At 46.2% G+C, this 17,805-nt stretch overlaps 1 protein-coding gene across 11 annotated transcripts in view; it reads left to right on the top strand.

Annotated features, from left to right (window-relative positions):
- Lef1 (lymphoid enhancer binding factor 1) overlaps positions 1 to 17,805 on the top strand; it is a 113,391-nt gene that overhangs the window by 73,053 nt on the left and 22,533 nt on the right. For 6 of the 11 annotated variants that reach the window (XM_063281211.1, XM_063281210.1, XM_006233305.5 and 3 more), the window contains exons 4-7: positions 3,160 to 3,292; positions 7,961 to 8,051; positions 11,552 to 11,674; positions 13,181 to 13,343. In XM_063281211.1, coding sequence (XP_063137281.1) covers positions 3,160 to 3,292; positions 7,961 to 8,051; positions 11,552 to 11,674; positions 13,181 to 13,343 — 510 coding nt within the window. Of the gene's footprint in view, positions 1 to 3,159; positions 3,293 to 7,960; positions 8,052 to 9,620; positions 9,705 to 11,551; positions 11,675 to 13,180; positions 13,344 to 17,805 lie in introns of all 11 variants that reach the window. The other 5 variants (XM_039101603.2, XM_008761491.4, XM_006233302.5 and 2 more) reach the window with 1 other exon arrangement.

Raw genomic sequence — 17,805 nt, forward strand, 5'->3', positions numbered from 1 at the left:
CCTCTTATCTCTTTCCTACAGGAAAGCAAATCTGTGTTGAAAACCGTAAAATTACGGCGAGAGCGAGGGTAGCATAATTTAGCAAAAATTCACGGCACCAGAGTCTGAGCCGTATGGCTGGAGGGACAGGTCAGACATTAAGAAGTGCTGCCTGCCAACTCGTTCCTTAGGGTGCTGCTCTGGAGACAAGAAAGGCATGGGAAATGTAGAGATCTTTCCAGAAGATCTCTGCCGTGCTGATGATGACAATCCTCAAGAAAATAGCTTTGTTTATTGCTTGGCAATTACACCGATTTTGAGACTTTCAATCTAAGGGTCAGAGTAGTTATTCTAAGCTAGAATAGAAGTGCATTTGTTTTCAAATTTGGGAGCCAAAGGATTTTTATACCTTAAAAAAAATATTGTGATTTTGCTCCCCATCCCCCGCCCACCTTCTCTGGCATTTTGGATTCATTACGTTTCAGAGGTCCTTCTTATATTATCTAGTAAATGACATTATCGACGCTTGAAGATCAATAAAGTATTTTTAAGCCTTTTACACATTCCTATGCCTAGATGTTTGTGTTAATGTATGTAGAGAAAACTTGTGTGGCTTGATAATGGCGCTCTCTTTACTAAAGGCCAAGGGCTACATGAGCCACACAAGGGCGGCCATTAAACAGCACCTGGTAATTACCAAGCAGAACCATAATTATCCAACAGTCTACAAAGATTTTGTTTTAGGGTTGTTGTGGTAAGCATCGTAGAAATCCTATCATTGTCCAAAAAAATATTGTGACTTTCTGCCATTACCACTTCTGGGGCCACATGAGTTTCTTTGGGAGGGCGATTGTCCTGACAGGCATAAAGACCATAAGGCTCACCAGGGTGACTGCTCTTAATCCCCCCCACCCCCCAGGGTAACCTAACCTTCACATCGCACCACGTCAGTGCGGTTTCCCATTGGTAGAAAGCATCAAGTGCAATGTGAGTGCACCATAGGTGCAGCCCGCGTGTGACAGTGGAGTCCCTTCGCCATCCAGACGTGGCCACACATTTGAACAGTTCACACTGGGACTCGTCAGGCCACTTCCCTGAATTCTCTTTAATATGATTATTTACTTCTTGAGAAACACATTTCCCATTAATCTTAGCCTGGCACAGTACAGGGAAATGTCACTAATTCAAACTCATTACGGGGAAGGCATGCCTGAGCTCGTGAGTTCCTCTCATTCTGATGCTCTTAAATCTGAGTCTCTACGGCTTCTACACAGGCATCTTCCCGAGGCTGCTGTAGTTAGTGCACGGTTTAAAATCCTAGCCGCCCTTCCATGTGTGTAATCGTGTTACGTTTCCTTTCTTTGGGAGAAATGGGAAGGGATTTTTTTTTCCTAGTTCCATTGCTGTTGTTTTTATTTGTGGATAAAATTGTGTGTGCTTACCATATGTAACAAGGTTTGACGTGGAATGGTTAGATCCAGCTAATTAACATCTGAATCACTGTGTGGAGGTTAACATCCAGGACAGGTTTTCAGGAAGACAAAGCAGTAGGGATGGGGTGGGGTTGGCCCATACCACTAATCTTGGCCTGGCACAAGAGGATATAGGACATCCTGGTCTACACAGTCAGTCTATCCTCCTTCGCGCTCATCCTCTGTCTGTCTCTCTGTCTCTGTCTCTGTCTCTCTCTCTCTGTCCTCACTAACTAGAGTTTCTTTAAAAATGGCTACCCTTATGTTGAGCCTGTCACTACAGACTTATTTTGTAAATCCCTTCTTGAACAAGGAGAACTTTGTTAATTTTTTTCATTTCGAGATGCCGTTAGTATGTGACCCTGACTGGCCCGGAAGTTCTTACATAGAGCAGACTGGCTTAAACTCACTGAACCCACCCACTTCTGCCTCTCAAAGGCTGGGACAAAGGACATGTGCCACCACACCTGGGTGGTGTAGGGAGAGGACTTGTAACTTTGCTATAATGGAAATGATGACAGATTTCAAATAAATGACATACAAATAGATAATATGAATCCATTAAAACATGTACTGCTATGTGTGTGTGTGTACATATATGTCTGATATATACACCACATATATAATTCATAAAGTGTGGGTTTGTTTGTTTGTTTGTTTGTTTTTACCTGTCCTATGCTTTCAGGGAACGTGGCGCTGGTCATTTTGGCTGGACTAGCTGGTCAGCAAGCCCCAGCATCTATCTCCTTTCCTGCAGGGCTGGGATTGTAGGCATGCTCCACTACACTAGGGGTTTATGAGGAACCAAACTCAGGAGGGCGCCATGTTTATACAACAAGTAACGCCACCCGCTGAACCACCTTCCTAACCCTGTTGCTGCTGTTGTTTTAAATTTGTTTTTGATAGGAGGTAGCCCATAGCTGTAGCCCAGGCTGGCCTCCAGCACTCCTTCCTTCTGCCTCAGCCTCTTGATCGCTGGGGTTACAGGAAGGGGCACAGTACGTTACCATGCATAAGGCTAGCGATTCAAAGTGTCGTTTCAACTGTTGTATGTGTATGTTACATGTTTATATGTGAAATTCTAAGCGAGGTTGGGAATTACTGTGGATGCCAGAGGAGCAGGGGGCAGCTGAGCAGCGAAAGCAAGTGGTCACATCTGACCCAACAGCAAGGTGTGACAAACTGTCAGAGCGCGGTTCTGAAACATATGCTGACATGTCTCGGATGTGTAAATTATCAGTCTGGGCTGACTGTGTTGTTTGGGTCGGCAATATTTAGTCAGCAAAGGAGAATATTTAGTCTGCTTAAAGGAGAAACTTTTATTGTGTGGTGTTTTCCAGCTAGAGGCAGAATGAGCGGAGAGCTTATAGACCACAATGTTTGCTCTAGCTGCTCTTTATCAAAAAGAAAGACCGAGAGGATGGCAAGGACGTGTCACACACGTGGCCACAGGCTCGGGTCATGTGAAGAAGCACTGTGGTCAGATGACCTCTGCAGGCCACTAGAAGTCCCCAACAGCCCCCTTGCGGGGTATTCCTGGACTTGAGTGTTTGCGTGCAAACACTGGCAACTTTGCCCACGTGACTCCAGTGTCCCCTTAACGACCGCCTACCGCTCCTGCATGACTCTTTTCCTTTGGGGGGGGGGAGGAGGGATGAGGAAGAGTCAGGCGGCCATATTAACCATTGGCCTTGTGGTTACTTTGCAGTCAAATAAAGTGCCGGTGGTGCAGCCATCTCACGCGGTCCACCCCCTCACGCCCCTCATCACGTACAGCGACGAGCACTTTTCTCCAGGATCTCACCCGTCACACATCCCGTCAGAGGTCAACCCCAAGCAAGGTAAGCGCCCGCCCCCTCGCGCATGCGCGCCCGCCTGGCCTCGGTTCCCAATCAGACCACCACGTCTCCTAGGCCTGGCATCATGTCAGGTGGGCAGGTGTCTGCCCCATGCAGGTCAAGATGCACCCGAAGATGAGTTCGGTTGGTTGACCATTCTTCAGAAACCCATAAAAATGTGTCGTTGCTTTAATTTGTCCCAAACAAGCCCCCCCTACCCCCAAGAAACCTCAGCAACAGCAACAAAGCAGAAGGAAGGAAAGTATAGTACTGTCATGTCCCAAGGGACAGATTTCCAAAAGCCAGTGTGATCCACAATGCAAGCCAGTAGGTTGTGCAAACAGTAAAAGCCCCGTTCTCGGCAATTTACTCGCTAAAGTATCCATCCACATGGGGATGTTGCTTTCAAGTCCCAGATCCCTGTGCCCGCGGAATAAACCTACTTACTGCTCTCCATCACTAAACACAAGCAAACAACAGCCATAACTCTCGCGGTCTGAGGAAGAACAGCTAACAAAGATTCTCTCTCTTACCTCACAGGTAGGAGATGGCTTCTTATCCCAGACCTTAGAAATCGAAACACGATTCTTTCTCCTCCACGTTAAGTCCAGAACAGTCTCTTTCCATTAAAAGGGGGAACTTTACAGATTCCCCTTGGCACGTCCTCTTTACCAGGATAGATGCTTGTGCTCTCGGGGTTATTTTTGAAGAACATTGGGGTTATTCAGACATAGACACTCTTAACTCTAGGACAGTAGATCAATTGACAGGATTCCCTAGACGACGAAGTGAGTCATAGGAGTGGTGTATGCAGTGCAGGCATGGGGCCGCAGGATAATGTGAGTATCCTACGCAGGGAACAAGAAGCCAGTAATTTCATTATGCACTCCGTTTAAAATGTAAAAAGTTATTCATCTCTGAGCATCTCCCACGTAACACTTTAGACTCCAGCTGACCATGGAGGACGGAAGCTGTGGCTTGAGGGGTGTGGGCGGAGGGTGGGGGACTACCATATAAGATGTTGGTGACTTTAAATTTTTTTTTTTTTTTTTTTTTTGGTTCTTTTTCCGGAGCTGGGGACCGAACCCAGGGCCTTGCGCTTCCTAGGTTAGCGCTCTACCACTGAGCTAAATCCCCAGCCCCGACTTTAAATTTTTTAATTACTTTTTGACTGGGAATCAAACTTGGGGCCTTGCACATACTAGGAAAACACCCCAACACTGAGCTATACATCTCTAGCCACTGTTGATAATAACACACACACACACACACACACACACACACACACAGAGAGAGCGAAGCAGGAATTGTTTGCTTCAAGAGTCATTTGTGAGGTTGTGAATTTAGCTCAGTGGTAGAGCGCTTGCCTAGCAAGTGCAAGGCCCTGGGTTCGGTCCCCAGCTCCGAAAAAAAGAAAAACAGAGTCATTTGTTCAGCCTCTTGGTTTCCTTATTCCGTTATATTCCTACCATGCTATCTGTTCCTTTTCATGTCCCATCCTCGGCTTAGATATTATAAATACAGTGTAAAACCATCTCTGTTTAGAGTCAAAGCAGCACAACTTCCGTTTGGCTTTTCTGCATCAATGACGAGTTCCACTCGTTGACTTCATTTGCAGAGGAGCACATTGTGTGAGGTCTGAACAAAATGGAAATGCTTGGGCTTTGCCTGTGAAAAGTGGGGGGCCTGGACAGAGAGCTCAGCCTGGGGCCCATCCTCTCAGCACAGCTTGTCGGTCTTGCCTTGCACAAGCAGGGTTGGCATTCAGCAGGGCTATGGAAAACCAAAATGGAAGGCCCAATAAAAGACAAGAAAGCCCAGAGTGCAAAAGCCAAAGCCTGCCTTCTGCCCTCTGACCCTCTGTGGATGACCTCTGTTGACATCAAGGGTCTGAGGCCACTTGTTTTTCATTATTTACCACTTAGCAGTCAATCACCAGGGGCCTCAGAGCCTTGGGGTAAATAGAACGCTGACTCAAGCACTTCCTGTTGGACTTGGGCGTGAGTAGAGCCCAAGTATCTGTAGACAAGGTAAGATGTAGGTCTGGGAACTGGACATGTAGCTTGGTGACAGGACATTTTCGGAACTTGGGAGATCCAGGGCTTTTGTTTGGGGCTGTTTTGTTTGTTGTTAGTGCTGGGGATGACACAAAGCAATAATCAAGGCCACTATGGAGTTCCCCGTGAGCTGCCGTGTCTTTGGGCTATGTCCAGAGGGGCCACGATGTAAGCTGTCCATTGTGAGTTGCAATGTCAGAGCAGGTCTGAGCTGGAATACCTATCTGCAGACTGTGACATTGAGTGATAAAAACTGGAGGTTTAAAATTCTCAGCTCTCAAAAAAAAAAAAAAAAAACACCAAATGCTCGTTATTACTTTTAATTTTTTGATGAAAAGGCATGTTTTCTGTGTTCTGCCTGAGCCTTTGAAACAGTCTCAGTTTAAGAGAACAACACGCTGTTGAGTGGTTCTAGGACAGGTTAGTTTTGAACAACAGTTTATAGTCGACTGAATGCATTTGGTTTCTCCCGTGTTCACCTGGCTGCCACTGTCCTCTCTGGCTCTGTATAGCAAATCTGTATTGATTTTATTACTTCTGGGCGTGTTTAGAGGCCGGACTAGTGGTGTGAGCTGTAAGCTCTCTGCTTTCTTTACCTTTTTAAAAATTGTGACGATTAAAGTCTATTCCCACCATTTCTCATTGCTGTAACATGGATATCCTGGTTTTAATTACATCTTTGTCCTGAGCTTTATGTACTTCATCATCACGTGCCTCTGGTAGGAAAGTGCTCATTACATAATATTGAGTTTACATAATTTCATTCTTGCAGACTTTCCGTTGCCCCTCAAACCTGCACAGATTCATTCTAGCTCAGCTAGAGACTACAGCCAGTGACGTCATCATTCCTAGTGGCCTAGTCAGCTTTGGGTGGTTCGGGGAAAACACAATATTGTGTCCATACAGTAGCCCTGGTAGGCAGAAATGTCCAGACGTAGAGACTGTCTTTGGAAACTTTCTCACTTATAAATAGTAAGATTCTCATTGCTAATGTTCTGAGTTACTCTTGGCTGTCTTTGGTGTGGGGTGAGGATTGTTAGTTCGTTTTTAATTCGAACCTCCCAGAAGACCCTGAGATTTGAGGATTTGAGCATCTTGGGGTCAGGGAGCAAGTGACAAGTTGAAAATCTCACCAAAGGTCCTGAAGCGTCAACCTCAGCTCACCCCTGCCCTTTCCCAGAAACAAGAAAGAAGCCCTGGGGAACAAACTTGGGGACCCACTTGGAAGGGATCAAAGGGAATTAGTGTGTCTACGCAAAACTGAAATTACAGAAGATTCCAAGTGATTTTGAAAATGGCAAACTGCATTGGCCTGAGGCAGGAGCCCTGTGGAGTGCAGCATAGAGACCATTCTAGTCTGTGCATCTTTGTATAAGAATAGAGGGGTTTGTCCTAAACACACAAGTAATATTCAAGGTCTTTCTCTCATGTTCAGGTCTGTTGGTAACTTAGGATCCATGTGAAGGGCATGTTACATAGTACCTCATGCTATTTAAAGAGCCTCTATCACATGTACATCTCTCTTCACGCAATAACCCATGTATTTACAGTCATTGGCGTGCTAATACCATACATCAGTTTTTCCACTTTCCTAATGCAGTTCCTCATGCTGTGAGGACCTTCAACCATAAATTTATTATTATTTTGTTGCTACTTCATAACTATAATTTTGCTCCTGTTATGAGTCATAATGTAGATATCTGATATGCAGGATATCTGATAAGTGACCCCCTGAGGGGGTCACGACCCACACGTTGAGAACCATTGCCCCATGTGGAACTGGTCTTTTGTAGCCGTGGCCATCTATGTATATGAAGCAATTTACCCAGCCCTTTTCAGAAACACTCCTCCCAGTAATTAAATTTCACATTTTTCATACTGTGAATTTTTCTTGCTAGTTTTGTTCTCCCCTGTGCCTAAGGTAAGGTCTAAAACGGGATGTCATCTGGGACTAGGATTGGGTAGGTTTCCCAGTTGCAGGGCACGGGGCTCCCAGGAGAGCTCAAGCACGAGAACCGATTTGGTGGCATTCTCCGTTGCCGGAGAATACAGCTAATCCAGAACAGTGTGACCTTGGAGCCTAGAGGACCAGAGTTGATGAGGAGCTTAGAGGAAGCTGCAATGGCAGCAGGGAACAAATGAATCATATCAAGTGTGACCACCACTGGGCTGAAGAGGATTCCTAATTAATCTTCCCTCCTCTGAGGTATCATGTTTCCCCAATCTATGTGTCCGTAAGGGAACCGACGAAAATGGCAATTTCCCTAATCTTTGAGCCCCATGGCAGGGCCACCTTCTTAGGAAGGGCTGTCACTTGCTGTTCTTCACAGAAATAGTTCTCTACCACTTTCTTCAGGCGAAATAATGAGGACAGGGTAAATCATGAAGAGACTTGGGGTAGCTGTGTCCTGGCAGGGCACACATTCCTTAAGCGGTAACTGTCCATCTGAAGACCCTGTGCACTCAGATGTCGAAATCTAAGAAAGACGCACGTCCACTCACCCTGTCCGGTAGACGGTTTCTATGCCAAAATTCTGGTGACATGAAGTGACATGCTCTTCCGCATGACTGTCCCTCGAATGTAAACACCGTGCCTTTCTCTTCCTTTCAACAGGCATGTCCAGACACCCTCCAGCTCCTGAAATGCCCACCTTCTACCCCCTGTCTCCAGGCGGCGTTGGACAGATCACCCCACCCCTCGGCTGGTAAGAGCCTTCCTGTGTAACCTTCGGCTGAGTGTTTGAACACGTGCCTTTCCACTTCCCCTTCGTGGAAATTAGCTCCATGTATGGTCACAGTTGTGGAATGCAGGCGATTTCCCACCAACAAGCAAAGCAAGGTGCTAGCTTTATTTCATTTCAATTTGAAAGATTACTTTAAAAAAAAAGATACAGACTTTGAAACGTATTGGATTCGTCCACTAATATGTGTAGAAAACGACTGCATAGAGTTTGCTTTGAAGCTTATAGTTTTATGGATTCAATTTGTGGCTTTGGGCATTGGCTGTGCCCCGTGAAGCAGAGGCTCGGCGTGGCTTTTCCAGTCTGGGTTTTTTTTTTTTTTTTTTTTTTTTTTTAAATAAAACAACTCATATTTTGAAACGCGAACTTAGACTCGCTGGTTAGCTACTTTTTGCTTCTCGGTGACCAACTGAGACAGATACCACAAGACCGAGAGAGATCGACAGAACGCAAGCATCTTTCAGATGGTCATAAGCAAACACCCCAAACTCATTTTGGGAGCAAGAAGTGGCTTTGGGTGCTGGATTGCCGTCGGACTTTGAATGCCAATCGATCTGTTTCTCTGAACTGGTTACATCCAGAGACGATCCTACTGCGGATGCCCATTCGTTCAGCTCTTGTTGGTTGTTTTTATGACAGTAAAGGAAATCTGTGCTGAGGAGAATGATTTTTGCAGCGTGGCTGCTTTTCCCTCTAGCTCCTTGCCTCCTTTCCCCCTCGGTGCCATGGTCCTGCAGATATCTCTCCTGGTTCTCTACTGAGCCTGTTGTCCCCCACAGCCCCCAGATCATGGCTTCATCGCTACACCCAGACATCCTGACATTTTTCTCCAGCAAAGCTAAGACTCCTCCCTGCCCCCCTTCTAACATTAAGGCTCTCGGTCTGAGAGTTTAATTGATTATGTGTGTGTTTGAGCCCTTGCTCGATTATCCTGTCTGAACTCGGCTCCTTGGGAGCAATGTGCCCATGCCGTCACCAGCAGCTAGGAATAAAGATTGTACAATAAAAACGTGGGCTGTGAGAGGGGGAAGAGGGACCTCTCAGAGAAGAAAAGAAACTGCAGAGAATGGGTTGTGTATAGGGGGAGGGAAGGGGCAGTGTCCCTGAAATGTTTATTTACTTTATGTAAATAAAGCAGTTGGTGCCCTTTCTATTTCTAAATTCTCAAAGGGTTGGATAAAGAGTTGGCTAAGCTGCTTCTCTGAAGGGATAGTTTGCCATTCTGTGGGCTGCATTATATTCAATAAGCATTTTCTAAGTCCTCCACATTAAAGGTGTTGGCTGAGGGAAAAGGATAAAAGAACCATTGATGAGCCAGCCTGTGATCGGAACTAAGGGAGGGAGGGTTTTCTTCAAGGCCCCACGGGTGCTTTGATGGTTGAGACGTGGGAGGGTGAGGAAGGGAAACAGTGTTATAAAAAAACGCTGGTGGTGGCTGCCTTCCCACACCCCTCTGTCTTGTCACCAATCTCTTACTGCTAGCTGGTAACTCATGTTTTGTCATTGATGGGTTCCTCTCTTCTGTGGCCTCAGGCAAGGTCAGCCTGTTTATCCCATCACGGGTGGATTCAGGCAAGCCTACCCATCCTCACTGTCAGGCGACACTTCCATGTCCAGGTAGGTGGAGGTGGACCGTCCAGGTTGCTCCTCTGCTCTCGTTGTGCACACCCCATCCCGCTTGCCTCTGGGCTGGCTGGCTAGGAGCCCCATAACCCAGCCCCGCGTGTGTCTGTGCAGTGTGCCTGGCTCCCACACTAGGTGTCACAGGGCACTGGCCACACCAGGAAACATTGGAACGCCAGAACTCACTACCACCTACCACGGGAGGATGAATACCCCCAAAGTGGACGTTAGAAGGGCTTGTTTTGATTTAGGTCATGCTGGGGGTAGGGGGCGGGCTGAGCGGGAACCCTGAAAATGACTTGGGTCTGAGTTCTACAGTTGCTTCCTTTGTGGAAACTTAACTCAGTCTTGAAAACACCCCATAGCCCAGATCAGTCCTCGACCGGCCCTCGGCTTTTGGGGGAAGAGGGGACAGCACTCACAAGCTGTCCAGAAGGGTGTACATCTTAGTGTGTGAATCAGGCCCTGTGTGGACATGTTTCTGCAAGTGAAGCTCTCTGGGGCTGCTTGCTCTGTGTGGCGCTTCTGCTTCTGGAAGGGATGCTGTGCCCCGTGCTTGATGTACTTGATGCACACACAGCTTTTGCTGTGTCATCTGTGTGTCCCTTGTGGCTTTCTCCAGGAAGCTAGTGTGTTACTGTGCTGGAAGTCAAATGGTGAGCTATTAGCTGGTTGTGAATCTGTCTTTTCTTTTCTTTTTGTTTTTAATGTGGATTTGATGTTCATAGTTTGTGTGGTAAATTTCAGATTTTATATATATATATATATATATATATATATGTATATGTTCAGGGATATATAAATGGAGATGGCTAGATTGGTTAATGGTCTTCATTTTTTTTAATAGTTTTTAACACTGAGAACTGAAGACAAAGCTTTCCTTGCAGACACACCACCAGCACCAAGCACCATTTGGCAGGAAGGGCAACATTTGGTTAAATATTTGTATTTTTGTCTCCTTAATACTTAAGACATTTGTTTCTCAAACACTAGGCACCCAGCAAAGGCCCTTTTCCTCCTTTCCTGAAGAAGGGCTCAAGTTAAAACCAAAGAATGTTTTTCTTGTGAAAGTTTTAACCCTAAAACTTATTGGAAAGGAAAAAAAAAATCTCTAAGGCAGCCCAAAGTTACTCAGTGTTCGCTGAGATCCGTCATCACTTTTCTGAGCAGGGCAGGTCTCCTCCTTCACAGTGGCACGTGATGGATGGGCTACCTTTTTTTGAATACTACATTATTCGTGCCTGGGAGAAAGGCATTAGCGCACACAAATGCTACCTAGTACAGAGTCTCTCTCCCTCTAATTTAACCTTCACCCATAAATCCAGAGCCAGCTCTTCCTCACGCCCCATCTCCCAAACGTGGCTGCTGTGTAGACGATCATTTCGGACAATGAGATTGAAAAACCTTAGGTAGGAGGGGTCTGCAAGGACCCTCCCTGCCCTTGGTTTCCGTTGCTCCCTTCTGACTTTGGCACCACAGCCAGCAGCACGAGAACACTCTTTGTGTGCGATTTTTGAGATGTGATACCTTTGGTTGAATCTGAATAAAGTTTTGCGTTTTCCAGTAATTTCTCTTAAAATTAGATTGAAATTTTTGGTTGGATAGTTGCTTTGCAAGGAAACTGATCCGGCTTCCCTTCATTTGTGCCTGCTACCCTCCTGAGGAGGAGCGCCACTTTGAAAAAAACTACAGGGAGTCATTGTATTTTTGAGCTGAATACAGAAAGAAAAGAAGACAGTTGTCATTCCAGAGTGTAGTCAATGCTCTGGTGCATAACATAGGGCTTCCCTCATAGCCGGTCGCAGTCAGGGCCTTAACGGCCGCCTCCTCTCTCTGCACAGGTTTTCCCATCACATGATTCCTGGTCCCCCTGGCCCCCACACAACTGGCATCCCTCATCCAGCAATTGTAACACCTCAGGTCAAACAGGAGCACCCCCACACGGACAGCGACCTAATGCACGTGTAAGTAGAACGCATGCCCCCCCCCAACCCCCGATTTCTGAGACTCTTCTTCCTTCCATTGTGAAATTCCCGAGGCTGTGCCTGAAAGGCTCTGTCCCTGAGAGCAGGGACTTGATTCTGAGACTGGAAAAGGCCAGGGAATTCACATTTCATGGGCACTCACCAGGGTGGAGCAGGATTCTGCACACAGCTGGGAGGGATGTTCAACTGCAGAACACTCACCATCCCAGACTTTTGTTCAGGGAACTGAAACAGAGCAGCAGGCTCAGTGCACAGGGCCATTCAAGCACAGTTACCCAGTGCAGAACTCAAGAAGTAGTGGCCACTGACATGGAGTTCCCTATTGGGTTAGCATTGATTCAAATTTTTAGAGCCAGGCTATGTTACCTTGTTGTGGAACAACAATAAGAAATGGTGTCTCAGGGTTGGAGACATGGCCCAGTGGTTAAGAGCACTGGCTGCTCTTCCAGAGGTCCGGAGGTCAATTCCCAGCAACCACATGGTGGCTCACAACCATCTGTAATGGGATCTGATGCCCTCTTCTGGCATGCAGGTGTATATGCAGATAGAGCATTAATATACATAAAATAAATAAGACTTAGGAAGGAAGGAAGAACAAAAGAGAAAGAAAGAAAGAAAGAAAGAAAGAAAGAAAGAAAGAAAGAAAGAAAGGAAGGAAGAAAGAAAGAAAGCCAGCCAACCCCTTATTTAGAATTTGTGCATGAGAAGGCTGGATCAAGCAGTGTTGACAACCCATAAGGCTTCTGAAAATATATTCAAAGAAGATATACATTTGTTGGGTGAGAGTATCAAAATTTCATCCGGTCTAGAGAGTATGGTCAGTGGTAAAGAGCTTTGTGTTGTACTAATGAGGACTTGAGTTTGGTCCCTAGTAGCTATGTTAAAAAAAAAGCCAGGTGTGGTGACCCATGCCTGTAATCCCACCACTAGGGAGGCAGAGACAAGGGGGACCCTAGGGTCTGCTGACCAGGCAGCCTGGCCCCAGGCTTTCTAAGCATTCTGAACAACCAAGATTGATGTCGACTGAGGATCAACACCCAAGGTTGACCTGCCCCCCTCGACCCCATACATACACAGAGAAAAAGGGAGGGAGAGGGAGAGGGAGAGGGCTTGCTTTGCAAAGTGTCCTTTAATCCCCATCCCAAAAGTAAGCATCCATTTCACCAGAAGAGGAATGACCACCCAGAATTGGTGTCCAGCTTCTTTGGAGGTGACCAAAGGCCTCATCTTTGGGGCCCTCAATGGAGTTTCTCATAGTGAGGGAACCTGATTCCTGGCGTCACTGTGTAAATGAAGAATCCTGTGGTCAGCTGGGTTTCCACTGGATAAGTCACATGCTATTCTTCCAGGTTGATGCTGTCACAGGGGCTTGCCGAGAGCCAGGAGGGTCATCCTCACACTGAATCTAGCAATGCCCACAGATCTTCTCTCCCCTCTCTTCCCGACTCCTCCTGCCCCCTTCCCTAACCACCACCCACCTTTTAGGAAGCCTCAGCACGAACAGAGAAAGGAACAGGAGCCTAAAAGACCTCATATTAAGAAGCCTCTGAATGCTTTCATGTTATACATGAAAGAAATGAGGGCGAATGTCGTAGCCGAGTGTACGCTAAAGGAGAGCGCAGCTATCAACCAGATCCTGGGCAGAAGGGTAAGTAACACCGTGTGGATGGCATCATGTCTATGGCTGTCATAGCATGGCTTCTTTAAAATATGCTGAGATTTGGTTACCTGTCGGGTGGTGTGTGTGTGTGTGTGTGTGTGTGTGTGTGTGTGTGCATGCATGTTGCATACGCGCACTCGTACACATATCTGTCTACATGCATGCATGTGCATTGTGGTACACAAGACACAATGATACGGTGTTGTCAACAATGTCAACTCTGGGGGGTTGGGGATTTAGCTCAGCGGTAGAGCGCTTGCCTAGCGAGCGCAAGGCCCTGGGTTCGATCCCCAGCTCCGGGGAAAAAAAAAAAAAAACCAAAAAAAAAACCAATGTCAACTCTGCTTAGAAGGCAAGAAAACTTCCCGGAACTGATCACTGCTTTGCTCTCTGCCACCATTCTTTATCATTCTGTATCAAGTGTCTTTATTTGTCTGTCGTGACACTTGGAAACAGTTGTTGAATAAAACAGCCAAGGCCCTTAGCTTCCTGGAGTATGATGTTTAGTGACCAGATATAGACACTAACACACACACACACACACACACACACACACACACACACACACACACACATAAGTTACCTTATAAAATTGAAATTTGTAGTAAATACTGTGGATATGATTAGCAAGATAAAGGACAGGGGGACCAGTAGAGGACCGGACCCTTGGAGGACACTGCGCTTATCCAGTACCAGTTAGCTGGGTGGATTTCCACAGCTGGGGTATAGCGAGGCTGAAGATTGGAGGAAGGCTCTCTAAACCCTAGCTCCAGGAGGGCTTCTGGGAGACCAGCCTAGAGGAGAGAGGAAGCCACACCTTCCCAAGGAACAGCAGAGCTGTCCTGTCGTGCTCTGAGAGTCTAAGAACAAGTCATGTTTCTGGAGATGTGCTGGACAGCTTAAAGCCTACGTGTGCTGTTTCTGGGTTGACCTCTTCCCTTGCATCCTTCCTCTCATCCATGTTGTTATCTCTCTGTAGATCTTGTCTGTCATATACTGGGGTCTGAGACTATAACCAGGCTATGGGAACTCTGAAAATTCCTTCTCCAGAAGCTATCCAAAAGACTGGCCAAATGCTTTCCCACAGGATCGAAGGGGTCTGAGCTTGACACCTCTAAAGCTGTAGGGTGAGCTCAAAGGTTCCATTTTTACTGACTCCGCACTGCAGTTCACTGGGAATGTGTCGTGTTTATGCACTGGTGCTCACAGGCCGTGTGAGGCAGCTTCTTAGTCCATGACCCCTGTATGTGGTTTGGCTTTTCTCTTTATAAGTCCAGATGAGGTGAGATTCTCTACCCAACCTTGGGAAGCATAGCGAGGGTTGTGTGTTAGGTTCCATCACTCCTTAGCGTGCTCCCAGAGTTCAGTACCCTGGGACTCTCAGAAGACATTCAGGAGGCCTGCGGCCAGCCCAGAACACAGAAGCAGGCCTTGGGTTACCAATCCCACTGGAGAACCTCAACCCGTTGCCAGCTCCAATCTGTGAGACGCCAGGCTCTCAGGGGGCAGGGCATGGGGGCAGATTATAGCCTTTGGTGTGATGTCCTATCTCTCTATGGATTCTTAAACACTTAATAATGATAATTACAGCGATTCCCAAGCCAGATCTCAGCAGAGGGGTGAGGCCATCAGCTTTGATTTCAGGCTCCACGTTAAGAGCCCAAAGACTGATGACCACTTTCTCTGACTTTGTACAGAGAGCAGAGGCACAAAGGGTTGGATACCTTCTCTTTTTCCCTTCAAAGTTTGAATACCTCTCTTAGTTCTTTTCCCCTTTCCGCCTTTGAGTCAGATGCCTCCTGGCCCTGCAGCAGGGATTATTTTCCTGCCCAAGAGGGTGAGGATGTGATCTTCGCTTCCTATTTTTAATGCATATCTCCAACAATTGCTACTTTCTCGGCTCCCTGAATGGTCCCCAGATCCAAGCGTGTGTGTCTGAGCGGATGGTTCTCATTTGGGGGTCTCTCTGTCTTTGATTTAGACACCTGTTTCTATTTATAGGCCTCTGGATCTTTGATTAAGATCAGGTTTTCTGTCCTTTGAGCACTCCCCTCTGGCGGAGCCCTGCTTACTGGCTCTTTTTAAGTTCTGGCTTGAAAAATCATGAAGTTTTACACTAGCGTGATTAGACTGCTTAAAAGTGGATCTTAAATCCATCCTGGAACTTTTTATCTTTTGATTTTTTTTTTAAAGCACATCTTTACTGTCTCTAGAATTGAAATGCCCATTCATATGAATGAATCAAAATTTTCTTAATATGTATCATAAACGGCAGTGGCACAAATGTTTAAAATGAACTGACTTGCTGGGCTGTTGCCAGAGGTCTGCTTACTACGCTTGATTGTTAGAATGTCTTAGCAGCTTCTTAAAGGCAAGCAAATGTTTCCCCCTACAGCCTGGCAATTTTTGATAATAAAATTTGACTCTTTTTAAAGTATATTTTTCAGTAATCAAAGAGTTAGGAAAACGTTTCCTCAGTCTTAGTTTTCTTTCTGTGTTTCAGAAACCCCTGAAATAAAGGCCACCTCTGTAGCTTTTTTTTTTTTTTTTTTTTGGTTCTTTTTTTCGGAGCTGGGGACCGAACCCAGGGCCTTGCGCTTCCTAGGCAAGCGCTCTACCACTGAGCTAAATCCCCAACCCTCTCTAGCTTTTCTTAAAAAATGTTTGTCTTCAATGCAGAATTCCAGTAGAGTTGGAGAACCTAGCTCGTTCGTCTGTTAAAGGAGCTCTGGCTGTCGGGCCTGAGGTGGTGCTTTGAGCATTAGGAATTACCAGGAACTCGAGTCCCTCGAAAGTGCCAGTAGCCCATGTTTTCTTTCTTGATGGTTTGCCCTGCACAATAAATGCTGGCAATTTGCATAGGAGATGCAGCCTCAGTTTGCATGTTCAGGAGTTAATTTTTACTTGCCATTCTAGATTATTCTCTCAGCTTATGCCTCCATAAGCATACAGTTAGGCCAACATCCTCCTGTTGTCAAAGGTGAGACTGGGCACAGGACTTGTCAGATGAGTAGAGGGACAGACTTAAAAGTGGCAGACTTCTTGTCTCTTGACTTTTTCCTCTCTTCACACAGCTTAGTGACACTTAGCATTTTGGTAGTCACAGTTATTTATCACAAGTGTAGTAAATATCAGTGACTGGTGACTTTTGTGTGTGTCTGAGTCTCTGTGTGTGTGCATTGTACACACATATACATATATAACACACATATATACATGTGTACTTATGTATACACATGCATTTACATACATATGTGTATACATATCGACCTATACGTATGTACATATGTATTCTGTATGTGTATGTGTATATAGTGTATGTGTGTGTAGTGTCCTGGTTGAGGGTCTTCAGTGACAGGCTATGTCTCTTGAGGAAAGCAGCCACCGGTGCCCACTCATGCCTCTCCTTCATTTCCATTTGTCTCATTATAGTTATTTTATAACTGAAGTGTATTAACGATAGGTGAGATGGTTTAGCAGGTAAAGGTTTGCCACAGGGCCTGATGACCCGAGTTTGATCCCTGGGAACCGCATGATGGAAGAGGATAGTTCACATAAATTATCTTTAAACTGCCACGTGTGTGCTATGTGTATGTGCCTTCGAGAGTGTGCGTGCACACACACACACATACATGCACACAGTACATTTTAAAAGTCTATCACCTGACTTGCCTTTCTGTTCACATCAAGTCACCTGTTTGCCATGTTCTTTAACTTTTTGTGCACTTCTAATACAATTACAAACGAACAGAACAAATGCTTCTCCTGATCCAGCACCGAGGCTGGCTTCAAGGGGATTTCAAAAGGTGTGGGTGTGGCCGCTTGGGCTGTGTGCTCTGCAAGCATGGCAGGAAGGGGCCAGGAGTGTGGGAGGGCTCCCTGGCTCTTGTCTGTCTATTACACAGAACAACAGGCATTCCTGTTTCCTGCAGCACAGAAGCTGAGCCAGGTCTCCAAGTCCAAGGCCACACCAGTGAGAGCTGTTCTCTCAGCAGCCCTCTCCTTCCTCCCTCTCCTCAAACACCCACACCTCCATTTCTCTTTCCTTTTTTCTTTTTGTGGTGGAGAAAGAAAAGGTGCATGAATTAGAAGCATTGTGCCGGACAGCCTGGTACAGAACAGGGGAAGGCAGAGACTCCCAGCTTCCTGAGAGACATTGGTGGGGGGGGGAGGACTCTTCTTCCTCCTGCAGCTTCCTGAGAGACATTGGTGGGGGGGAGGACTCTTCTTCCTCCTGCACCTCCACCACCTTAGTGTGTTACCTCACAGTTGGGCGGTGCCCACATCTCCATGGATCCGAGCACTGGAGATTTTCGGGAAATACTAGAAAACCATCTGCTGGGGTCCCAGGGAAGTGGTTTACAAATGTTTGCAAAAAAAATCATAAGATGTAAAGTCCTCACTCCCTTCCCTGCAGAATAACAATTTTTGTTCCTCAGTGGTTACATCA

This window comes from Rattus norvegicus, chromosome 2 (genome assembly GCF_036323735.1).
Source record: "Rattus norvegicus strain BN/NHsdMcwi chromosome 2, GRCr8, whole genome shotgun sequence".
NCBI lineage: Eukaryota > Metazoa > Chordata > Mammalia > Rodentia > Muridae > Rattus > Rattus norvegicus.